This window comes from Typopeltis vanoorti, chromosome 2 (genome assembly GCF_054136105.1).
Source record: "Typopeltis vanoorti isolate ZY-2024b chromosome 2, IOZ_Tvanoo_1.0, whole genome shotgun sequence".
NCBI lineage: Eukaryota > Metazoa > Arthropoda > Arachnida > Uropygi > Thelyphonidae > Typopeltis > Typopeltis vanoorti.
The window spans coordinates 105,155,858-105,183,643 of NC_143550.1; the positions used below are offsets into that span (position 1 = coordinate 105,155,858).

The window sequence follows — 27,786 nt, forward strand, 5'->3', positions numbered from 1 at the left end:
TGCTCACTGTTGAACTACAGATGAGGCAAAAAGCTTTACCATTTTTCTCAATAAAAGCATAGTCTTCTTCCCATTCTTCCTTAAAATTTCTATGTTCGTCGATATACTTCTGCTTCTGTTTATTTTCAAGAGTCATACTGCAAAATATTCTTTAATAAAATTTTAAAAATCAAATATTAATATAAGAAGTACAAAATTCAGTAATGTATCTTTTTTTAATTTTCTGACAAAGTAATATAAATATAACTACATTGCCGAACTGCATATGACCAGAAAATTTCATCAAGCCACTCAAAAACATTGACCAATCGAGCAGCAAAATACAGCTTATTAGGGATGGCAAACAAACATCGATGATTTTCAGAGAAAAACATAGTTTTTTTCCTTTTTTTTGGCTTTGCCTCGAGTTTTTTAAATTATTATCATCATTCAGAAAAACTTTATTAGGTGATTGCCCCATGTCTGCTAGAAAATTAAGAAAAATTATAAATATTTTTTTTATTTGTTAGTTGAGCCGCAATAAAACTTAAGAGCTACATATGGCTCGCGAGCTGCAGTTTGGCCACCGTGGGCATATAATATCAAAGTTCAGTTTACTTCTGAAAGCTTATTCTTTTAAAACATTTGTACATATTTCTCTTTTTAATATGGTATTCACTTTTTACCCTACGCAAAAGTAAATGGTGATCACTTCCTATTTCAAGATCTCTGTATGCTCTTGTATCCTTCTCATCAACCTGTAAGAATATTGCTATCAACAATAACAATCGAGACATTTCTTGTATCTTCTATGTGAATTAACGCACATTATTGATGAATTCACCTTAAATTCTTATTTTTTCTGTTCCTGCAGATCTATTAACAATAACATAATCAAGACATTTTCTTCTGTGTTCTATGAAAATTTATGCACAACTCATTATACTAAACAAAACATGGCATTAGCAATTACCAGCTCATGTCCTGAACAGAAATCCAACAGATATTTACCATCGTTATTAGATTTGCTTATTTTTGAAAATAATCCAAAAGCATTTCTATATATCTGAGATTCAGTCCAATTCTACTGTTTCTCTACGACAAGATGAAGTTTCTTTTTCTTCAAATCAGATACATATACTCGCTTATGAACAGAAAAATTTACGTATACTCTTTCCTCTAGTATCTTCTGTAGGAGTGTAGATACAAATAAATTTCACTGTTCAATTTCCCATTTTAAAATTTGACCACATCACTACTTGATGTGGTCAAATATTATAGTTATCTTCCTTTAACTGATCACTATTTGAACTATTTAGTAATATTTTATCTGTTTTATTCTTCATTTTAGTATTAACAATTATCCTGACATGGCAAATTCTTTGGATAGTTCCACTTCATTTCCTCTGATATATTTTTAATGCTGATGGTGCTATTTTCAACTTTGCTGATGCTGAGTTTATTCCAATAGCTAACATTTCACCATTCATCCTAGTTCTCTGATGAAAACAGCAAGGGTATTGTTTAACTAAGTGATACCTTGCAGGCACAACATTCCATTCCATTGTACCATATACCAATACAGAATTCAATATGGTTAGATAAATCCCAATTTCCAGTACACCCTTACTTGATATCTATCTTTCATATCATTTACAAAACTTAGTTTAGCTATTTTTAAACATAACTAAGCTTTCTTACATTTTTATCAATGTTCTTTAAACAACATATGCAGATTTTTATGACTACCTAATAGAATTTTTGATTTTTTCTTTTCATAGACTACTTTGTATGTCTACCTTAGAGTTTTTTTTTTTTTTTGTAGACAACTTCACCATATGCTTTTCTATTTGAATCAATGCCTTCTTGAGATTTTGCTATTCAGTTTCTATGGTTTAATACTTGTTTCTACACTTCTTCACTTTTACCTCGATAATATTGATATTTTCTGTCTACAATTCACATTAGAGAATTGGACTAATTCTTTTCAAAACTTTAGCCTACATTTTTTCTTTCACTTGTACTGTCATATCTTGGATGGACCAAATAATAACCTAATCAAATAAGGCTTTTGTTAGTGTGCACTGTGTTCTCTCCATCTGAATTTACATTTTTCTTGTAAATTTCTGGAACATGGTGTTAGTAATTATTAGTCTGTGTTCTGAACAGAAATCTGATAGCAAGTATTTTCCACTTAATTTATAGAAATCCAAATTAAACCTATACCCATGCCTGTTTGGCTAGAACCTGTGAATTGTAATTAGAGATAAGAGTATTAAGTATCTCTTCAAAGTCCAAGACACGCACGAGCGCACACAAAAATTAACTGTCACAAACAATGAATTGCTTGACAAGGATCATTTAAAACAGTGAATTATCCTTTGATAATCCTAATTAATATACACAAGTAGTGAAAGTGATGACTAATGTTAAACTTTGGTTTCGTGCTTTGCTTACACCTCCAAATCAAAAAATTAGAATAATAAAAGGAAATGTGTTGAATGATTTGCAATTCAAATTTATTGCATAGAACAACACCACAAACACTTTTATCAACAAGGATGTTTTATCAACGTTAATATTTCGCTGATTTTCAACTCAGCATCATCAAAGCACAACACACATGTAAACGCGATAGTGAGTGAGTGAAACAATATAATTGCAAAAGACAAAAGATCTAAAGTCCTATTTTTGGCGCCCTGTAATGGAAAAAAAAAAAAGCAGCAGTTATCCAGGAGAGTTTTTCTTAGGATCACCGTCTCCCAAATTTTTGGCAAATTAATGCAACCATATTTGTTAAGGTTGGGAGAATTCTTCAAAGCCATTGCTGACTCAAAAAATAATCTTTCAGATCTATAACGACTCCTAAATAGCACATTCGTTTTCCTCCATCTAATCCTGTGTGAAGGAGTGTCCAAAGCGTGGTCTGCCAGTCCCGACTTGCCATAGTAATAGTAGCGAATGTATCTTTCATGTTCTTCCAGGCGGATGTTCACTGATCTTCCTGTTTGCCCATAATAGGCCAAGTCACAGTCACATGGAACTTCATACACTCCTGGGTGTGCTAAAGGGTGAAGTTTATCCTTTGGCGAGTGGATCAGAGTTGCCAGCTTGACATGAGGTTTGAAGGTGGTGCGAAGCCATGTTTCAACAATACTTTGGCTATCTTTTCCGATGTACCTCTGATATAGGGAATAGAAATGGTCATGTTGTATTCTTGTGTATTAGGGGAGGGCAGAGTAATGGGCCTATGTAGTATTTTATCTATTTTGTAGGGATTGTAGCCGTTGGCTAAGAACGTATGGCACAGGTACTGGAGTTCAGTGGTCAGAGCTGTATCGTTAGAACAAATGGCTCTGGCTCTGTGTGTAAGTGTTTTTAAAATGCCGTACTGTTGGACTTGATGATGATGTGATTGTTTATGTAGGTATCTTCCTGTGTGTGTAGGCTTCCTGTAAATAGAAAAAGATAGTGATCCATCTGAAAGGCGGGTGACTAATGTGTCAGGAAATGGTAAACAGTTATTTGATTCTTTTTCTACTGTGAAGTGAATTTTGGGGTGTTGGCTGTTTAGGTAGGTGACAAAAGCATCCAAAGTGTCTTGTCCATGGGGCCAGATGGCAAACACATCATCTACATAGCGCAACCACACTTGTGGCTTGTATGTAGCTGTGGTAAGTACTTTGTTTTCAAAGTGTTCCATGTAAAAATTTGCTAACGGGGGAGAGAGGGGGAACTCATAGCGGTACCATTAATCTGTTTGTAGAATTTCCCCCCCCATGTAAAGTAACCAGCATTCATGGTAAATTGAAATAATTCAAAAATATCTGGGGGAAATTTAGACTTGATTAAATCAAGAGTGTCTATAAGTGGTACATTGGTAAATAGGGAGGTGACATCGAAACTAACCATTATGTCTGAATTTTTTAGGATTAGATTTTTAACCAGTGTTTTGAAATGGATTGAATTTTTTACAAAAGTAGAGGAGTTGCCAGTAAGAGGGGCAAGCGACTTAGCTAAATGCTGGGCCAGTTTATATGTGGGACTATCTATGCTATCAACTATGGGGCATAGGGGAATATTAATTTTGTGGATTTTTGGTAATCCATAAATATGGGGTGTTTTAACATGAATTGGTTTTATTTTCCTGATGATTTCTTTGGGCCATGATTTCACTTTTTTCAGTAATTTTTGGACTTTTTTCTTTTGCGAGATCGTAGGGTCTCAATGTATAATTTGATATGTGGAACTGTCACATATGAGATCTTGCATTTTTTTTGTTATACTCTTCTTTATTCATGATAACTGTTGCATTTCCTTTATCGGCTTTTGTAATAATAATATTTTTATTATTATATAACTTTTTTAGGGCAGTTATTTGCTTACGTGGCATATTGCTTTTTGGAGGCTTAGCTTTGTTTATAATACTTGCTATGTCTAGTCGCACATTATTGGCCATTGGTGGCGGAAGATCGTGGATACCCCGTTCTACTTTCATCATAATTTCGAGTTTAGGAATTTGTTTGGGGGCGACGGCAAAGTTATGTCCTAAACTGAGAGCGTTCTTGGCTTCTTCAGTGAGTGTTTCCGACGATAGGTTTACGACCACATGGTCTCGTCGAAGTTGCGGTCGGGACTTCGTATGTTGGCGCTGTTGTAGTAGTTCAAATTTCTTTAGGTGCTTGCTTTTAACTTTTGTGAATTCTTTTTTTTGCTGCAACTTCGGAGATCTGCTGTAGGACAGTCCATATTTCAGGATTTAACACGTTTATTAGTTCTTGTTGTAGAGCTGTGATAGAGCTGTTTAGCTTACTAAGCTCTATGCGAGTAGCGGCGATTTGTTCTCGAAGAGGCGCTAAACTCGCCCGTCGATAAATATGATGTGCCTTTGCAGATTGTAACTTTTCTTTGAATCATCATGGCCCAAAGAAATCATCAGGAAAATAAAACCAATTCATGTTAAAACACCCCGTATTTATGGATTACCAAAAATCCACAAAACTAATATTCCCCTACGCCCCATATTTGATAGCATAGATAGTCCCACATATAAACTGGCCCGGCATTTAGCTAAGTCGCTTGCCCCTCTTACTGGCAACTCCTCTACTTTTGTAAAAAATTCAATCCATTTCAAAACACTAGTTAAAAATCTAATCCTAAAAAATTCAGACATAATGGTTAGTTTCGATGTCACCTCCCTATTTACCAATGTACCACTTATAGACACTCTTGATTTAATCAAGTCTAAATTTCCCCCAGATATTTTTGAATTATTTCAATTTACCATGAATGCAGGTTTGTAGAATCCCCCCCCCCCCGCCATGGGGGGGGGATTCTACAAACAGATTAATGGTACCGCTATGGGTTCCCTCCTCTCTCCCCCGTTAGCAAATTTTTACATGGAACACTTTGAAAACAAAGTACTTACCACAGCTACATACAAGCCACAAGTGTGGTTGCGCTATGTAGATGATGTGTTTGCCATCTGGCCCCATGGACAAGACACTTTGGATGCTTTTGTCACCTACCTAAACAGCCAACACCCCAAAATTCACTTCACAGTAGAAAAAGAATCAAATAACTGTTTACCATTTCTTGACACATTAGTCACCCGCCTTTCAGATGGATCACTATCTTTTTCTATTTACAGGAAGCCTACACACACAGGAAGATACCTACATAAACAATCACATCATCATCCAGTCCAACAGTACGGCATTTTAAAAACACTTACACACAGAGCCAGAGCCATTTGTTCTAACGATACAGCTCTGACCACTGAACTCCAGTACCTGCGCCATACGTTCTTAGCCAATGGCTACAATCCCTACAAAATAGATAAAATACTACATAGGCCCATTACTCTGCCCTCCCCTAATGCACAAGAATACAACATGACCATTTCTATTCCCTATATCAGAGGTACATCGGAAAAGATAGCCAAAGTATTGTTGAAACATGGCCTTCGCACTACCTTCAAACCTCATGTCAAGCTGGCAACTCTGATCCGCTTGCCAAAGGATGAACTTCACCCTTTAGCACACCCAGGAGTGCATGAAGTTCCACGTGACTGTGACTTGGCCTATTATGGGCAAACAGGAAGATCAGTGAACATCCGCCTGGAAGAACATGAAAGATACATTCGCTACTATTACTATGGCAAGTCGGGACTAGCAGACCATGCTTTGGACACTCCTTCACACAGGATTAGATGGAGGAAAACGAATGTGCTATTTAGGAATCGTTATAGATCTGAAAGATTATTTTTTGAGTCAGCAATGGCTTTGAAGAATTCTCCCAACCTTAACAAATATGGTTGCATTAATTTGCCAAAAATTTGGGAGACGGTGATCCTAAGAAAAACTCCTGGATAACTGCTGCTTTTTTTTTTTTTTTCATTACAGGGCACCAAAAATAGGACTTTAGATCTTTCGTCTTTTGCAATTATATTGTTTCACTCACTCACTATCCCGTTTACATGTGTGTTGTGCTCTGATGATGCTGAGTTGAAAATCAGCGAAATATTAGCATTAATAAAACATCCTTGTTGATAAAAGTGTTTGTGGTGTTGTTAATACCGTGAAAAATAAGTCATGAATAACCATCAACGCCTAAGCTTATCTGTTAGATTATTGCATAGAAAATAATTATTACCAAATATGAATTAGAATCATTTAAATCTACGTACTTTGTAAATTACATAACCATGTAAACACAAAAATGTAATATAAAGATAAGAAAACTGTTATCTGAAAACATTCACAAACTTAGAATAATTTTTAACATGGCTCAAGATTTAGAATAATGTGAAAATAAATGCACAAAATTACAGTCAAAGGGAAATAACATGATAATTAGTAATTTGTTCCATTCCCCTTAGCTTTTATGACTGTTCATAAGCGGATGGGCATGTTATTTACTAGCATTTCGCAGTCTTTTTTTTTTTTTTTTTTATCAAAACATGCCGATATGGTCTGCAGACTATAAACAAGTTTTTTTTTTGTCTCTAGAGGAAACTTCTCAATGGGTTTAAATCTGGTGAGTTTGTCAACCATGGAATTACATTGATTTGTAATCTTGGAAGTGTGACAAGAAGCTGAATCTTGCTGAAAAAGGAAATCACCATCACATAAATCTTCCGATGCTGGTAACATAAAGTGCTCAAGAATTTCATGGTGCACTTTGGAATTAACTCTTTCATACACAAGACTCAGTCTACCTGGACCCTCTGCAGTCATACAAGCCCATACATGATAGAGGTTGCAAATTCATCAAACGTTTCATTCATTCTTTATCAAATGCTTCTTGCTTAAGATGCAAAACATGCACCCTTGATGACATGGGACACACAAAACATACTTTCATCACTAAAAGGCACCTTTTTTTCAGTCCTCTTGACCCCACAAAAGTCTTTGCTGATACCATCGCACTCTAGCTGCCTTTTGCTTGGAAGTCATAATATACTTCGTCTTAGGCACACGTGATTTAAAACCCAATTTGTGAAGTTCTCTCAACGTCATAGATTTAGAAACATTCACACTTACTTCTTTTCATCTCCTGTGAAAATATCATGCACTTGGAAGCGGTTTTTCTTCATGATGGTGTTCAATCTAAACTCATCTCGACCGCTAACTGTAGCGATTATTTTGAAAATTCTGGTTATTAGAATACTGTCTCAATGCTCACTGTTGCTTGAGAACATTTCAATTCTTAACTATAAATTGTTAAATTTGGCCTTCTTTGTGTAGAGACACCATATGAACTTTTTAGCTTCCGATATCCATGCACAAATGGTTCCTCACACACGTTAGTGCCACAGCTACTGAAATATATGCTATTTCTATGCTCTCCTCAAAACAAATCAGAAAAATTTGGAATATTCTAATATTTTGAACCACGTTAAAAGTTATTCTCATTTCCTGAATGGTTTCAAATAACAGTTTTCTTCTAATTTATATTAGATTTTTATGTGTTTACAAGGTTGTATAATCTACAAAGTATGTAGATTTAGATGATGCTAATTCATATTTGGTAATAATTATTTTCTATGCAATAAATTTGAATTGCAAATCATTCAACACATTTTCTTTGATTATTCTAATTTTTTTTATTTGGAAGTGTAGTTGGCTAAGCAGATACATTGTTATTCTCTAACTAATATGCTGTGGGTTTTAATCTCACTATCTGTCACCCTTAGGTGACAGATTTATTATTCCATGTGAGAGAACTTTCAGCTTACTAGGGTAATGAAGTAGTTTTGTTTGCGAAAGTGTGATGTTTGGTCTTCTGAGCACAGTTTCTGGATTATCTATCCCTGAGCCCAACCATAGGGTTTACACCCTTTCTGAGTAAAATTTGCATTGAAAAAAAAAAAAAAAAAAAAAAGTACATTTCAAGTACTTTATTTATTTCCCCCCCCTCTGTGGTTAGGCATTGTGGTACAAAACTTGTGCAGTCAAAACCATATGGATTAAATTACCATAGCAATTACATATTCAACAGGTATAGTTCACTGATGTGTCAGACATGCACCTAGCTGTAAAAAGTTTTTTACCTTGGGTATATACTATGTTAAAGATACCAAGAAATTTTATAAGCTATGTTTTAATCCTTTTTCCCAAGTAAGCAAACAGATGGGTAAGTCAAGTTTGCACCTGAACACAGTTCAGGTCTGAGGCAACATCCCCGCAAGGGGATGTGCTTTGCATTAGGGGAAATACTAAGGAAAGTGATCAGAGCTTACTCCACCTTTACTACGAGTTGCCTCAGACCTGAACATGTTCAGGAGCAAACTTGACTTACTTGTATGTTTGCTTACTTGGGAAAAAGGATTAAAACCAAGCTTATAAAATTGCTTGGTATCTTTAACATAGTATATACCCAAGGTAAAAAAAATTCCTACATCTTACTCTCATCCTGAGATTTTTATTTAATAAGGTCAAAGTACCTTGTGGAAACTTGTTTAGGCAAAATTTATAAGCTCTGCATTACTTCAACCTTGGCATGTTTGGATCTGGCTTCCACTGACGAGACCTCAAAGGTCGAAACTGGTCTGGGTAATGGCCCTTGCCTTTAATGCATAGCATCATACATCTCTGCAAGGGGATGTGCTTTGCATTAGTGGAAATACTAAGGTAAGTGATCAGAGATTACTCCACCTTTACTACGAGTTGTCTCAGACCTGAACTATGTTCAGGTGCAAACTTGACTTACTTGTTTGTTTGCTTACTTGAGAAAAAGGATTGAAACCTAGCTTATAAAATCGCTTGGTATCTTTAACAATGCACCTAGCTGCTCAAGTTTCATCACACTGGCTGTTTTTTGATACAGAAAGATATCTGATACTATCAGCAATCCTTTCATGTCCTTCAAAAATGCAATTGCACATACTGAAATGACATGCACATGTCCCCCTTTTGCAAATCAGCAGTTAGAATTGAAGGAAGTACAGGAAGATGGCTTAATGTTAAATCTGGTGTGAGACAAGGATGTACATTATCCCCTCTGTTATTCATTATATACATATACATTATATACATTATATACACATTATGAAGGAATGTGGTATTAAACATGATATCAGAATTGGAGATGTTATTGTCAGCTCTTTGCTTTATGCGGACGATGTTATACTTCTAAATAAATCCGCTACACATTTGCAAGATTCCCTGACTAAATTGAATAACTGTTGTAATAGATATGGTATGAAGGTCAGCATTAAAAAGACAAAGACAATGAAAATAGGTAGAATTGTTGAAAATGTCAACTAGGTTGTGAACGGGGAACCTGTGGAACAAGTAAAACATTTCAGCTACTTAGGCATAATTTTTAGTGAAGATGGTAAATTAAATATGGAAATAGACAACAGAATCAACAAAGCTGATATGGTAGGCAGTCAATTGAATAAATTCATATGGAATAAGAGAGAAATTAGTCGGAACACTAAATTAGCTGTATACAAGACAGTGTTCAAATCAGTTTTAACTTATGGATCTGAGAGCTGGGTCAGAAGTAAAACACTTGACCAAAGACTAGAGACCACAGATATGAGAGTCCTCAGAAAGATTAGAGGCGTGAACAGGTGGCATCAATGGCAATATCATATTAAAAATGAGGATATTAGGAAAGAACTTGACATTGTCAACATCCAGGAATGTGTTAGCAGAGCTAATCTCAGGTGGTATGGTCACTTAAACAGAACGGGTGAGGAAAGATTAGCAAAACAAGTGTTCTCTGCCAGGTTGGCAGGAAAACGACCCAGAGGAAGACCAAGATATAGGTGGATTGATATGGTACAAAGTGCCTTAGACGATAGAAATATAAGATCTGATAATGATAATGGAGTCGTGACAAGTAACAGACTGATTTGGAGGAAAACTGTAGATAGGAAGTTAGTAATGAGGTAAATTTTTCATGAAGTACTATCATATCCTGTACACCCCTTGAGGGTACATGTCAGGAATTTGATGATGCCCACTTGCCTTTCTTTTTTTTACCATTCCAAGTTTAACACAAGCTAAAACTGAGTGAAAAAGTGTGTTAAATATGAACCTGATAATGAATCTGAGCTGAAGAGTTATGAATTTTGTGTTTTGACTTCTGTTGGTACAGAAAAATTGCATTTTTGAACTTTTACCTTTCGAAGTAGTAGTCCATGAGATATATTTTCACAAAGTAAGAAACCTCCTACAAGATGCTGTATTGGACCTGCCTCTCCACAATGAGGGCGTAAAACAAACGTATTCAGTCCACGTTCTCTGTAACATAACAAATAATTTCAATAAACTGAAAATGTAAACTAGGTAATTAAACTGCAATTTATAGAAATTAAAAAAATCTTATGAACTGTATATCAATATTACAGCAAGGCACATTTCTACCAAAATGCACTGTAGAAGTCACCTTGAGAAATCAAAGTATTTCTCAAGGTGATTTTTCTGTCTAGAGCAGAGCTTGACAATCAGTGGCTCACAAACATTAAGTGCTCATATTATTATTATTACACCCTCCATGGAGTCAGCAGACTCATTGTGGGAGGTTTATTCAACTGACAATATATTTATCATACCGAATCTTAAAATCCTTAACACTCCTGGCATAACACATTCTGGTAATGTATTCCATTCACTGACAATTCTCCAAGTAGAAAATCTACTCCTCACACTGCTCTTCACCACACTCTTACATAACTTTCAGGGATTGCCTCTGGTTTTTCCTCTCTTGCCTTCTACTCTCTTTATAATCCTATATGGATTAATCCAATAAAATCTTCTAACTTAAATGTTTCTATCATATAAGAGGTGATACACCTCTTTTCTTCCTATCCACCAAACTCTGCAATCTACATTTGTTCAACCTCCTTCCATAGTCAGCATCCCGAAGTCCTGATTCTTAGTCCCTTATCTCTGGACCCTGCCCTATGTTTCCTATATAATTTTTTACTATGTAATGCGCTTTTTAATTCTTAGCAGTTTTGGTTCTGTAAATTTATAATGGTATGCTTCCTATAGCAAATCTGAAGAAACCAGAGAAAATTTGCTATAGTAAAATTAGGTGAAAAGAACTTTATCTTGCTGATTTTTGGGAAATATACCTAAGAAAATATTGACATTCAGTGGGATATGATGACTTCTAGCTGTATCTCACACCAAGCATCTTGGTATTATTATTCTTCTCCAACCTTATCCCGTTACTATACACCATAGTTTCAAGCAGTGGTAGCAGGCAGTTATGAAGTATTTTAAGCTTTGAATATGTTTATTTAGAATTTATTTATTTAGACAATGCAGGACATGCACTTATGGTGCATGTCCTGCTATTCCTTTAATGTCTATGTCAGTGGTCTCCAAATGTTTCACCGTGAGGGCCACATTGGGTACCTCAGCACTGTTAAGCGGGCTGTAGTAAAAAAAAACAACTCTAGAACTAGATATACGAGTTTTATTGAAAGCAGATAAAAACTGATTACAGAGTATGTGAGATTAAATTATCGTATATTAATGACAACGAACACTATCAGCAAATTCTCATATTTTTAGCACAAATTATAATTAATGTGAATGATGTAACTGTGTTTGTCTTTTCAAAATCTTATTAAACTGAGATTTAAATTTTGAAGTGCTAATTACAAGTAGTGATTTCAAATGTTCATCAGATAAATTTGCCCTGTATTTTGACTTGATATACATTGATACATTGCAAAGATACATTGTCCCAAAAATAGAGATAAATTTACAAGCAAATTTCTTCAAATTTGCTTGTAAAATTCAAATTTTTTTTCTTCGTCAGTCCATTTTAACCGACCTTTTAAGTCAGAAAGACTGTAACTTGGATTACGGTTACTTTTTGCTATTCGGGAATATATTTTGGACATAATTTTAATTGATGCATTTAAAATCTATTAACACCTCGTGTTTTTTTTTTTTTTTTTTTTTGCAGATTCTTATTGAAAAATTAATCCAATTGGCGGGCCGGATAAAATCATATTGTGGGCCGTAGTTCGGAGACCCCTGGTCTATGTGGTGATCATACAGGACTGTTTCCAAGTACTTCCAACATATTCAGGATTCTTTGAATTAAGATGGATATCAGCTGAAAAATCATTCTTCATGGAACTTGCATTGTGAACTGTACTAAGGACAAACTACTGGAAGTAATCAACTATTATCTACATTATGTCAACTGTCAACTGCTAAAGTATCTCAATGAACCTAACCATCCCCTCCAACAGGAGGTGTTAACAAATCAGTCCATAAATGTGTAGTAAATGCAAAGCAAGGTGGAGAAGATTTATAGCAGTGTTTATAAGCCTTAAATATACAGAATGCATTTAAATAAGAGTTACATGAATCTATGTTTCAGTAATCTTACAACATTACAGTTATATTTTTATGAATTTTTATGTAATCAGTTTAAGATCTTCTACTTCTAAGACTTCAAACTCTTAGGGGTAAAATACATACATCAAAAATAAAACATTCAACGATTTTAGTTTTCATCTAAATCATAAGAAAAATAAAGATTACAAACTTACTTTCTGAAATGATTTAAAACACACATATTGGCATACATATAATAGAGGTAATAGTTATATGGAGGATTCTCCAAATCTGTCCATTCATGTGGAAGAGGAACATCTTTGTCAAACATGGGATTTTCAGGTTTTGACTCATCATCAACTGAATCAAATCCTGTAACCTGGAAAATAGTATTTTTATTTCATTCATTAATTAAAAAGAGACTCAGAATTATTATAATTTAAAGAATCAGTCATAAAATTATATTAAGTATTAACTATTAAAGTGAACTGTTACATGATCTCAATGGATAACACGAGATGAATAACAATTAAATTGAAGAGCTGTTCAAGCCTGCAGATATATGGAGAGAGTTTGATGGGAGGAAAGAACGATATACACAAGATCTGCATTTAAATGCATCTAGAATTAGGTATTTGGATATATGGAGAAAATATATGAAAGAATGGAACAAAAGCACACCTCCTAAAACATGTCCACTCTCCAACAATTAGGTCATGGATTCAAATCCTGTGACATGAATGTTCAAATGTCTTTAGGTGGGAGATGAATCTAATCTTGTGGTGTGAGACAACCACACCCCATCTTGTTTAATGGAAGCCTGAAGGGGCTTACCAAAAAAAAGTTCCATATTTTTGGTCGCAAGCATTGTTTATGGATTATATAATCCTCACAGCTTGCTCACAATAATAAATGTATTATAAGTTTATACAACCTTCTATATCTGTGGATAGGATTTCCAATGCAAAAATTTGTCAAGAATGGAAGCAGGAGAAGTTTAGATAAATAATTTTGAAGAATGCAGACATGGAAAAGTAATGCCAATGATTTTGCGAAAGAGATAACCCAAGGGGCAGAAATGGACACTGCTCACTAAATGAAGGCAACCGAGGTGAATCTAGAACATACAAAAAGCAGGTTTCAATTAATTTGAAGCTCAAGGCACTGTAAATTATCATAACTGAATTAAATGATTAGCTAGGCTGGGTGGGTGGTCAGTGTCTTTGCTTTCCAATCAAAAAGGTGATTCAGATTCAGATTTTACTATGATCAAGTCATAGTGAAATCTGAATATTGGTCAGTCTTTCAGTGGTAGATGGTTTGTGTCACCCTGCCTAATTTGAGACTTGAAGCAAGTTGAAAAAGAACCATGACAGATCTCTAGATAGAGGAGTTCTTAGATTAGTTAACTTTCAGCTGACCCTAATATATAGTTTTACAACTTTTCATGATGATTCCATTAAAAACAAAACACTTCCATAAATGTAAGAAACATTTTTCCAGTGTCAATTTCATTCAATAATTATGTGAATCAATCCACTGATTCACAAGAGTTGTCAATTACATTACAACAGTACCATGGGTGTCTAATCCGAAAATCCTGCTTCAGAAACCATAACATCGAACTTTTTCAAGCCAATTTTTTGGGCAATGAAATTGACCGCAACCACTAATAAGCAGGGTAGTAGCAAGCAATTAAATTCATTTATCACCTAAAGACATTCACAAATCTATGTGCATTGCAAGAATTGCAGCCTATTTGGAGATATGCTATCCCTTGGCCAACCAGGCTGGCAAGTTACACTGCATAATATTTTTGATCTAGAACATCTGGAAAATCCTTTGAACTAATAGGTTATAATACAACATGTAAAATGTAGCAAATACTTCTATTATCAGTATTTTGCTTCAAGTTAGTGAGGTATTCTGCAGGCTAGAACAATTAATGTGAGTTTTCAGGCTTGTGTAGTACTAATGTTTTGACTACAGTCAAAAGTGGCCAGTTTTGCTTTTGGAAGAGGAGTCAACCAGTTTTCTGCATCTTTCTCTCTCTCTTTTTGCCTGCATAAAGAGCATCTTGTAAATTCCTGTTAAAGATAATCAGTGGATTTCATCTTTGAGTCAGAGAGAAATAGATAGTGAAAGATAAGGAATATTAGTTTGAATACCGGTTTAAAGGTAATATGTACAATATATTTCTTTAGTTTTTATTATTATTATTCTTATTTCAGAAGTCCACTAACATAACTATTAATGTTTTGGATTGGTCCATGTTCTTTATTACTCTACATATTAGGGGAAAGGGGAGATAGGATAATTTTTTTTTTTTTTTTTTTTTTTTTTTTGTGGGATTGTATTCATCAATAGTAAAACCATTTAAGATGTAACTGTAATGCATTGGTGTGTGATGTCACTGAAATAACTGGTAACTGGCAATATTTATTCAGAGGATGGTGGTATGAATTAATATTAAGGTTATGTTAGAGCATGTTGTGTGTGTGTGTGTGGGGGGTCTGTACACAGCATAAGTGAAACAGAGAGAGAGAGTTATTTAGGAGTATGGTGATTAAAGTACCTACCAATGAATATAGTGGTTGTTTGTAATTTCTGTAAGACAATGCAATCAAGATTATTTCACTTGACATAAAATCTACTCCACATTGAAAGCACAATTATGGGATGAACTTACACCTACTTCCCAATTTTTTTTTTAATTAAAAAAATATTCATTCGAGGAATAGGTACTAAACTACACTCTTATACACCTCTATATGTAGCTGCTCCTAATTAATGATGTGCTTACTGTTGGAAGTTTTTTCCCACTTGGTTAGACTATAATAAATTTAGTTTAATCCTTTATCCAAGTGTAAGCAAAAAAGTCTGCACCTAAAGTATCTTCAGGACTGCACTACCTCTGGGTCTGGCTCCCACTGAAGAGACCTCAATAAAGGCCAAAACCGATCTGGGTAGTGGCCCTTCCCTCAATGCATAGTATTATACATGTCTGCAAGGATATGTGCTTTGCATTATGGGAGATACTAAGACAAGTAGTGATGAGAACTTGGTCCACCTTTACCACGAGTTGCCTCAGTCCTGAAGGTACTTCAGGTGCAAATTTTGTTTGCTTACACTTGGATAAAGGATTAAACTAAATTTATTATGATGTGCTTACTATTTGGTCACTTGGTCAGGATATGTTAGGTAAGCTGTTAATATAAAAATGTTCTTAAGGTGTTTATTTATCTTATACATAGAATAGCATTTACATAGGAAAACTAGAAACAACCAGTGTTTACTGTTTTTAGATTCTCTCTTACTACCAAAAACAAATCACATACTATCTGAGTATTAAATCACACCACCACCCAGCACAGAAATAAGGCATGATTAAAATGCTAACACAAACAGCTAGAGCCATTTGCCTCAATGCAATATTCTAAAATAAATCAGAATACAATATGGTTTCACTATTAATTAATACAATCCTACAAAAAAAAATTATCAATCCTTCCAATTCCCCCCCCCCTCACAAAATGCACACATAACTTAAATATAAGCATAAACACCTATAAGCTAATATTCAAGCTAGCCTTTCTTATTTAGCCTTCTAAAGGTGAAATTCACACATTCTTAGTATCATGAGTGTAATGGATCCAATGAAAACTAACTTGATTGTTACATTCAACATTAAAAAAGTGAGCCATCAGTCTAGGTGCTTGATATACTTCAAGCAGTAAGATGGAAAAAACAATAACCTTAAGGCGATGTTACTTTAAAAGTCAAATATTCTGGGAATCAACATATGCTTTACAGAACAATTCTAAAATAAGTAAATTTATCTGCATAAAACTACCTGAAGAAACTGCCATCCTCTCCAAACTTGGCCACCAATGACTGTATTAAAAGGGTACAATCCAAACAATTAGGATCCTAGTATGAATATTTTGTGGTCTTGTTCCCCCCCCCCCCCCCCAAAATTGTATGCATTTAAAGTGACTGTTCTAACCTTGTAAATGGGGAGGGAGGGGGGGGGGGGGTAAAATATTGGTAATAAAGCATCACTTTAACCTACTGCATTGTGATAAGCCACTAAACCATCAAAATAATAGATTATCCTTATTTTCAGTTTACATATAAGGCATTTTTACACATAATTTACATATATATTATGTTTACATATAATGCTTAAAAATAAAGGAAAGAGTACCATAAAACTGGTAATCTTTCCTCCATTTTTATGCTCTTTTATTCCTCTAAACTATTTCAGGTCTTATGTAATCTTTCCAAAATCTTCCCACCATGATTTCTGTTTACCTGTATTGTACCATGAAACAGCATACTTTACTGTAGGAATAAGTAAGTATTAGAAAAACATAATCACAAACATTTTTTTTTATAATCTTAAAAAAAGGGCTGTTATTATGCAACTGTAAGTAAACAATAAAAAGTTAAGAAACTAAATTTTAATACTTACATATTGAAGAAAAGTATGTATATCTGGATGCTGACTAGGATTATTTGTAGCCTCAAAGAGTGGCAAAAAAATATTTTCTAGAATCTGCTGGAAATCAGATACAAGTTTGTTGGATTTGTAAATATCACTGAAAAGAAAGATAATATATAATTTTATAAATTACTAATATGTGCTATGCAATTATAAAAAATACAAAAATGCTAACAAATAAAATTTTAATACAAGTGGTTAGCAAATCCTCTCTCCAGCCAAGAGGCTGCAAGTTCAAATCCTGCTTAGGGCATGGATGTTTGCGAATGTCTTCCACCTTCATACACACAAGTGAATAAACACTCTCCCAAGATGGAGTGGGTCACCATGGGAAAAGTAGACCCAACCCTCCTGCAATGGGAGAGACCTTTATCCCAGCTGTGGGAAAAAGTTACAGGCTGGAAAAAAAAAAAAAGACATTTAGATGTAGGATAATTTGTAGGATTTGAAAAGACTTAGCTAAAATAAGCCATAATTATCATGATATATTTTCAGCTGAAGAGAGATACTGGTCTCGTATTAGATAATGAAATTCATCTAACAATTAAATACATTCACAAAACATCCATGTCCATAGTGGGATTCATAGACACATCCTGTTGGTTAGAGTGGTTATGTTGCCCAACCAGGCCAAATGAGTATAGGCATTATAAAGAGGAAACTCACTTGCAAAGAACTATATCTACTGTATAAAATCAACTTTTACGAGATTTGCAGGTGTACGGATAAAGCATTCCTTTTAATAATTTATTCTCTTCTAAGTGCAGCATTTCAGTAACCTAAGTCATTGATAATTGCATTAATCTGCTGTTTTGGATTTTGGACTTTTACTGCCATTCTTGCATCAAGCACTAATAATGCTCAGTTCCTAATATTTTCATTTTTAATATGATTTTTGCCATTGATGCTATAATCCTAATTTTACTTACTTACTAAATTATTCCTAAACCAACTCCCTGATCCATAAGTTAAAATTGATTTGAATACTGTTTTGTATGGACAAGACAGAAATCATATACAGATGGACAAGATATTGCAGCGAACTATATAAAAATCAACTAAATGATACTGCAACAGAAGTAATCAAAGAATTAAAAGCAATCTCTCCACCAGCAGAGATCTTTGAAAATGACATCTTGGAAGAGGAGGTGAATAAAGCTATAAAACATCAAGAACAACAAGAGTCCTGGAAATGACAACATGATAGGCGAGATGCTAAAATATGGGGGAGAATCAGTTGTAAAAGAAATACACAAGCTATGTAATGAAATATGGAGATCAGGGTATGCCCCCGAGGAGTGGAAAAAAAAATTGGTCTTGGTTGTTCTTCATAAGAAAGGCAAAATGCTGATGAAAATACTAACAGAACGCCTGAAGAGGCATATGGAGGCACATCTTCCAGATGAGCAAGCTGGATTTCGACAAGATCGAAGTACATTGCAAGAAATACTCGCACTAAGACTAATAGCAGAGAAAGCTCGAAGAAAGAACAAAAAGATATATTGCTGTTTTATGGACTTCCAAAAAGCATTTGATAATATTGACCAAAATATAACATGGGCTGTCTTAGAATCCTATGGTGTGGACAATAAATTGATCTGCCTGCTGAAAGATATAATAAACAGCCAAGCACAAGCAAAAATCAGAATAGCAGGTGAGACTGGAGATTGGTTTGCCACTAGTCAAGGCACAAGACAAGGGGACCCAATATCACCAATCATCTTCATCACACATCTGGGAAGAACACTAGATAAGATTAAAGAAGAAGGTGGAGACATTTCAATAAATGGCATGAGAATAAACTACCTCTACTTTGCAGATGACATTGTCCTGATTGAAGAAGATGTAGCAAAACTGGAACAGACATTGCAAACACTATACACAGAAGGAAAAAGATATGGACTAAATGTCAACTTTGAAAAAAACTAAACCAATGATATTCGGACAACAGGAGTTACTGAACAGAGTTACGATAGACAGATTTCAACTATCTGTCTATGTGGAACACTTCACATATCTTGGATGCCACATGACTTGGACCCAAAAAAAGGAGATAAAAATTAGAATAGCCAGGGCAACAACTATTTTAAAAGCCATGGACAAAATATGGAAGAGCCAAGCTATAAAGATGCAAACTAAACTGTACATTGTAGAAACCAGTATCTTCAGCAGCATGCTCTAGGGATGTGAGGCTTGGGTACTCCTGAGAGAATCTGAAATGAGGATATTGGCATTTGAGAAGAAGCTATAGAAAGATCTTGAGAATAAGCTGAATACAGAAAGTGAACAATGAGGAAATCTATAGCCGAATACAACCAAAAGAAAACCTAATCCAGAAAATAATCAAAAGGAAACTACATCTATTTGGCTATATATGTAGAATGAATGATGAGAGAAAATTAAAAACGTTGTTGTTTGGAATGATTGAAGGAAAGAACAAAAGAGGAAGAACAGAGAAGGGGGCAATGACATCGTCAAATGATGCAGAAACTCTATACACAAACCGAGTTATCTTGCACAAAATAGAATGCAAATGAAAGAATCATATCAAGATGGCAGCAGCCACCTATGGGCATTGGACCCATGGTTGTTATTGATGATGATAGGTGTTTTGGCTGATTTCTCTTTTATTCCATATTGAACTAGTTCTCAACCAAAGCAGCCTGGCTAATTCTTTCATATTATTTTTCATGTCCTACACCTCATTCCATATATCAGCTTACAAGTCATTCATACCTGCCAAATAGAAAGTAATACCCACGTATACTCCTTAATAAGAAATACTTTTTACTTTTATTTGTGTGTACAGACTGATTAATACTGCAAAACTAATAATCCCATCTGATATTGTAATTAGTGTGATTTCAATTATTTTTTGCACATCTCAAAGAAACCACTGTAATCTTCAATTTATCCATTTTTTTTGGCATTAATACAAAATGTTATATTCAGGCAACGACAATCACGGAAAAGAAGGAGTAGCCATAGTATTCAACACAAAATACGAGGCTAATCTTCTTGAATGGCAGTCAGTCTCAAGTAGAGTAATGTGGGCCAATACGAGAATGGAGAACTGGACAATGACACTTATTTGTGCCTATGGTCCCACAGAAGGTTCTACTAAGGTAGAACCTTCTGTGGGAGGTTCTACTAAGGTAGAAGTGGATGAATTTTTTGAGGCTTTAGAAAAAGCAACTGACACAATGAAAAAGGAAAAGTTGGTCCTTGTTGGGGATCTAAATAGCAGAGTAGGAAATGATTGTGAGACATACAAAAATATTTTGGGAAAATTTGGAGAAAAGAGCAAAGCTAATAATAATAGCAAATATCTGTTGGATTTCTGCTTAGGACATGGACTGGTTATTACTAACACCATCTTCCAACATAAAAATGTGCACAAATTCACAAGGAGAGAAGAGGCAAGGAATAAGAAAAGTCTCATTGACTATGTTATTGTTGATAGTGATGTTTTCTCCCTGTACAGAGATTGTACAGAGTGTACAGAGGATTTGAAATTGGAAGTGATCACTATTTAGTCTTGAGCAGGATAAAATTGAATTTCATATTGAAAAGAATGAAATGTAAGAAAGTTTTAAAATGAATAAAAGTTGAGCAGCTCTCAGATGTGAATTGTAGACTAAAATACACAAAGATTATTGAAGAAAAAATGAAAGAGTTTGAGAACAGGAATCAAACCTTGGAGATTCAGTGGCAAACTCTGACGAAAACATTAATTGATTCTGCCAGAGAGGCATGTGGTGAGGTTGTCTGCAAGGATAATAAAATCAGAACTCCCTGGTGGACACAGGAAGTTAAAGAGGCAGTGAAGGAAAAGAAGAAAGCATACCAAAAGTTCCTGTCAAATAAGTCAGCTTGTGCTCTTAGAGAATATAGAGACAAATGCAAGAATGCTAAACACTGTGTAAAACTAGCTAAACAAAAGTCATGGGAGGACTTTGGCAAGAATATAGAAAATAAATATCAAGAAGGTGGCAAAATACTCTGGAGGTTGTTGAAGAAGCTCAGGAATGGAAGAAAGAGTGCTGTAAAAGGAGTTAGAAATGATAAAGGTGACATGAAAACGGAAGAAAAAGATATCCTTGAAGTATGGAGTAATTACTTTGAAAAACTGCTAAATGAAACAAGCAGTGATGACAGCACAGTGGTAAAAAACACTGACCAGGCATGCAGTCAGGAATCCATATCCATACTTGAAGTAGAAAAAGCCATCAAAGGCTTGAAATGTGGAAAGGCAGCAGGAATAGATGATATTCGATCAGAAATGCTGAAATATGGTGGTATAAGAGTCTTACAGTGGCTACACTGCATAGTTCAGAAAGCCTGGACAGAGGGACGAATTCCCGATGATTGGAGTAGTGCTCTCATAGTACCCATATATAAAAAGGGAAATAAAACTGAATGTGAGAATTACAGAAGTATTTCCCTACTGAGTGTTACTGGCAAGATCTATGCAAGTACAGGGTGTTCGGGATAAATTTGACAGTTTCGTAAGGAAAAAGAAAATCTTCTTTGTATCTATTAAATTTAATGAATTGACAAAAAAACATTACAGGCAGAGTTAATTACAATACTATCAACAAGATTTACTCAAAATAACCACCATTAGCATCGATCACAGCTTCAATTCTGCTTCGGAACCTCGAACAAGCTGATGCTACAGTCTCCCTGGGAAGGGCAGCAAAAACTGTTTTAATTTTATCCATTAACTGGGCTTTTGTATTACTGGAAGTGCGATTGGTGTCTTTTTCAACTGCGCCCCATACAAAATAATCCATGGGGTTAAGGTCTGGGGAGTTTGGAGGCCAAACATTTGGAGTGGTGAAGTCGTAGAAATTTTCAGACAACCATTTTTGACTTTTCCCAGAGGTGTGGCAAGGGGCCGAATCCTGCTGCCATACATACTGGCTACCCTTGTTATCCAGGGCTTGACTACAGTTAGCAACTCCACGAACAAAGCCCGAATTCCAATGCCAGGGTTCTTCAACACCTGTTCCTGCAGATTTGCGAGGAATTCTGCTGTACGAACGCAATCAGATCGTCTGCTAGGGATCTTTCTTCTTGCTACATCCTCGTAGTCACCATTGCAAGTCTCTAGTTCATGCCTGATTGTTTTTACTGTATTCAGGGAGCATTGGGCAGCAGTCGTAATATCCTTATTTTGATGGCGGGCACGAATCATCATGATACAAGTTATTCTCTTCCATGATTCAGGTGGGTTCCAGCTATCCATCCTTTCTGACATCTTGTATATGAATGAAGAAGGGTCCAAACTTTTAAATGAAGAGAAGTGTGTGTTAATACATGTAACTTACGGAAAAATATAATTAATTATAAATATGTCAAATTTATCCCGAACACCCTGTATACTTGAGAAACGGTTGAGAAGAATTGTGGAAGAAAAGCTTGGTGAAGAACAAGCTGGATTCAGACCAAATAGAGGCTGTCAGGATCAGATCTTCACTTTACAACAAATAGTCGAGAAAGCATGGGAATATAACAGAGATATCTGTATTTAAGTTTTGTCGATTTGGAAAAGGCATATGACAAGGTGCCAAGAAAGAAGCTATTCAACACGCTACAGTTATATGGTGTCAATGGGGCATTATATCAAGCAATACTTAGTCTTTATTTGAGTTGTAAGTCAGCAGTTAGAATTGAAGGAAGTACAGGAAGATGGTTTAATGTAAAATCTGGTGTGAGACAAGGATGTACATTATCCCCTCTGTTATTCATTATCTATATGGATCACATTATGAAGGAATGTGGTATTAAACATGATATCAGAATTGGAGATGTTAATGTCAGCTCTTTGCTTTATGCAGATGATGTTATACTTCTAAATAAATCCTCTACAAATCTGCAGGATTCTCTGACTAAATTGAGTAGCTGTTGTAATAGATATGGTATGAAAGTCAGCAATAAAAAGACAAAGACAATGAAAATAGGTAGAATTGTTGAAAATGTCAACTGTATTATGAATGGAGAACCTGTGGAAAAAGTGAAACATTTCAGCTACTTAGGCACGATTTTTAGTGAAGATGGTAAATTAAATATGGAAATAGACAACAGAATCAACAAAGCTGGTATGGTAGGCAGTCAATTGAATAAATTCATATGGAATAAGAGAGAAATTAGTCAGAACACTAAATTAACTGTATACAAGACAGTGTTTAAACCAGTTTTAACTTATGGATCTGAGAGCTGGGTCAGAAGTAAAACACTTGACCAAAGACTAGAGACCGCAGATATGAGAGTCCTGAGAAAGATTATAGGCATAAATAGATGGCATCAATGGCAGTATCATATTAAAAATGAGGATATTAGGAAAGAACTTGTCATTGTCAACATCCAGGAATGCGTTAGCAGAGCTAATCTCAGGTGGTATGGTCACTTAAACAGAATGGGCGAAGAAGGATTAGCAAAACAAGTGTTCTCTGCCAGGTTGGCAGGAAAACGACCCAGAGGAAGACCAAGATATAGGTGGATTGATATGGTACAAAGTGCCTTAGACGATAGAAATATAAGATCTGATAATGATAATGGAGTCGTGACAAGTAACAGACTGATTTGGAGGAAAACTGTAGATAGGAAGTTAGTAATGAGGTAAATTTTTTCATGTAGTACTATCATATCCTGTACACCCCTTGAGGGTACATGGCAGGAATCTGATGATGAAGTAACAAAAAGGTATGAGAGTTGGATTTAAAAATGGCAAAAAAAGAAAATTTTTAATAAAGCAGTATTGCAAAACTGAGCTAAAAAAATTATGCATTGCTGAAAGAGCTCAATGGCATAGTTGTGAATATGTCTTTTCTCATAGATATATTTATTTAAATTTCTCATGTGGCATTCATTTCTTTACTTCCATATTTTAGCATTTCATTATAGATTCCATAAGTTCCAGATTATTTCCTATTTTTCTATTTTGAGATGACTGATTCTATTAAGTTATTTTTTTTTAATTTCATTCAGTCTTTTCTGGCAATAATATTTCAGACATTTTTATTTCATATATAGTTAAGTAAAATAGTTTTCACATTGTTCTCTTTTAATGACTGGTGTATGTATGTATGTATGTGTGTATATATATATATATATATATATATATATATATATATATATATATATATATTCACACATTTCTTTTCTTTGATTTCAGATAATTTTCCACACTTGTTTGTGCTCTGTAAAAATCATATTCCTGTTGTTTAGAATAACCTTATCAATATTACCAGCCGGCCTGGTATCTGCTCTCCAGCCAAAAGGCTGCGGGTTCAAATCCCACAGTAGGTATGGATGTTAATGATTGTTTGTGAAAATACTAGTTGTGGTGGGCAATAGATGGCATTGGTGGAGAGAGAGAGAGAGAGAACTTTAGAGTAGGTACCCTCCCTCAATGAGTCTTTGGACTCCCTGGAGATGTTATGTAATAATAATATTTTTGCTTTAAGAGTCTTATTTTGTTATTTCATTTCATATTCTTCATATTTAGCTAGATTAGTTTTATCTTGTAAATATTTATGACATGGAGGTTATTTTAACTCCTGTGATTAAAAAAATGTATTATTTATTCTAAATTGATTATCTTATACCAAACAGAAGCAATCTTATTCCATTTGAGTTTTTAGTTGTTTCATCGAATCTTTGAAATGCCTGGTATTACACTATATCCAATCCTTGCATTTAAATCTCTTGTCAGTATTATTAATTCAGCTGATGTTCTTTTTATAGTTTTCTGCAGTGCTTCATAAAATTCAATTTCTGTTTTTGGTTTTCCTTCTTCAGGACTGTAGCCACTAATTATTTATTTTGCAGTTTTATTTTTATTCTCAGTGTTCTTTCAGATATGTATTCCCATTCTTTTATTTCATTTTGAAAATCGTCATGATTATTATTACTACATCTGCTTTAGCTATCTTTTGTTTCTATGCTCCACTGTCATAATTATTTAATTTATACATTCCTTTGACTTTCTTTTTTGTTTCTCATGTGCAAACTATTTTTATGTTTTGCTTATCCAATTAATTCTTCTTGTTTTTGATTTAAGGAATGAATGGTTCAACTTCCAATCCTTAATATGTTCATTTTCACTGTCTTTTCCAATGTTCTTTCTTGGTCAGATCTGTTTGAACAGTCTGGCTTCATCTTGTATTATTTCTGTGAGCATTTTATTTTTACTTCATACAAGCAGATTGCTAGCCTTATTTGTTGATGCAACCAGCTTTAGCTGGGTATGTTGATGTGGCCTTCATACCTAGGATGGTCTTTCTGGTAGTTTACATCACCTGTTCACTCTCACTGTGAAAAAACTTCCATTATCAACTTATCTCTAATCCAGAGAATTTTAATAATAAGGTGTGACACCTTTTGGAACTGGTATGGGTAAATATGACTTCTCCATTACTTCCACCTTAGTATTACCATCTCTGGGTCTTGCTCCCACTGATGAGACCTTAATAAAGGTCGAAACCGGTCTGGGTAGTGGCCCTTCCCTTAATGCATAGCATTACACATGTCCGCAAGGAGATGTGCTTTGCATTATAGGACATACAATGCCAAGTGATGAGAACTTATATGACCTTTGTATGTACCACAAGTTGCCCCAGTCCTGAAAATACTCAAGGCACAAACTTTATTTGTTTACACTTGGATAAAGGATTAAACCAAATATATAATTGGTAGCATAACCAAGTGAAAAAACTTCCATCAGATGTATAATTAATTCATTTAAAAATAATAATAAATAAAAATATAAAAAATTATAAACAAATAATAGTCATCACTTCACAAAACTAAATAAGTATACAGCCTGTCCGATTAAGATGGTAGTGTAGCATCTTAGTACAGTTCCAATGAACTCTGTATCTAGCGAGGCCTGAATTCTCAGAATCTGTAAATTTTATATAATCTTGATGTTCTTCAATTCTAATAGTAGCAAAACAGCCAGTCTGTCCAAAGTAGTAAATGACAACAGGGTATTTGATAAACACCAAGCAAGGATAAAGGTGATAATGAATCTTTGAGAAGTGGTAAAAAAGATATCAACTTCCAGGATGGTTTGAAGGTGGTGTACAAATTATATCTGCAAAGAGCTATTTGTTCTGTTCAGATATTTTGTTAAGGTAGGGTATGCTGAATCCTTTTAACATCAGATTGCAATCTGGAAGAAAGATCATAATTATCAAATATTTTCTGTATCAAGGTCTCATTGTATCCTTAAGTAAGAGTAAGTTTTATTTAATTCTTCTAATGGAAGAGACTCTCAGAAGAACAAATTGTGCATGTTTCATGTACAAGATTTTTGATAATACCAATTTTTTGTGAACAATGATCATATGAAGATCTGTAAAGGATGGCTTCCTATAAACAGAAAATTTAATATTACAGCAGAGTTACCATGTATTAAAGTATCAAAAGAAACAGGGGAGACTGTTGTTAGATTCACATTTAGTAGTGAACTTGATGCGAGCATATAAGGAGTTAATTTTATCCAGAAATTGAAGTAGTTCTGTTTCAGAGTGAGACCAGCTTGCACCACAAAAAAAGTAGCCAAATGTGAGGTTGAGGAGAAATGGTGTTAGAAATCTGATCATCTAAATGCTCCATAAAATAATCAGCAAAAGCAGGTGATATAGGACTACCCATCACAAACCATTCGATCTACTGAAATAATTTATTATGCCAAGTGAAATAGCCGGGATTGATAGTAAACTCCGACAATGTCAACAGGGAAATCTACTTAAAAGTTGTAGACTTTCTTGAAGTGGTATATTTGTAAACAATGAAACTACTTCAAAGGAAATCATTTCAGACTCTTGAAGATGAACATCTTTAATTTTTTCTTTGAAATAAAACTTTTTTTTTTTTTTATATAAGAGGTGGTTTTCTCAGTAAAATTTCATAGAAGTCTTGAAAATATCTTGAAAGATATTTTCCCAATTAATAAGTGGATCCAATGCAATAAACTATTGGATGTAATGGATAACCATATTTATGTAACTTAGGAAGGCCATAAATACGTGGGAACAAGCATGAAGGAGACCATTAAATCTTATCCTGCTCATAATATTTACCAAAGAACTAGCAAGGCACTACTGTCTGAAAGGATATGGCATGTTAAGAAGCTGTTCTTTTGTAATAACAAAATTTCTGAACTTCAAACTCTATTACAGAATAATCTTAGTTCTGAACATTTTGACTTCATCAGTAGAATTTCTTTCTTCAGTCAGACATGCCCACTTAAACTGTAAACAGAAGTTGATACGTAAATTTGAATTATTAGAACAAAGAAGCAGTCAGCTCATTCAGCAATCACCTAGCTCTGCCCATAATATGTGGGTTATAAATTTAACAACCCATCCTTTTACAAATGAGGAATTAAATGTATTGTCAAAAGGTCCAGATTTTGTAATAGCACCTCATCATCTCCCTCATTTAAACTTTATGGTAGGTGTAGAAAAAGGC

General features: G+C 34.6%; 1 protein-coding gene across 8 annotated transcripts in view; it reads right to left on the reverse strand.

Annotated features, from left to right (window-relative positions):
* Nucleotides 1-27,786, reverse strand: part of AMPdeam (AMP deaminase) — a 443,168-nt gene that overhangs the window by 23,219 nt on the left and 392,163 nt on the right. For all 8 annotated transcript variants that reach the window (XM_090412444.1, XM_090412451.1, XM_090412439.1 and 5 more), the window contains 3 exons: nt 17,272-17,398; nt 13,013-13,176; nt 10,616-10,736 (listed from right to left, as the gene is read on the reverse strand). In XM_090412444.1, coding sequence (XP_090268570.1) covers nt 10,616-10,736; nt 13,013-13,176; nt 17,272-17,398 — 412 coding nt within the window. The remainder of the gene's footprint in view (nt 1-10,615; nt 10,737-13,012; nt 13,177-17,271; nt 17,399-27,786) is intronic.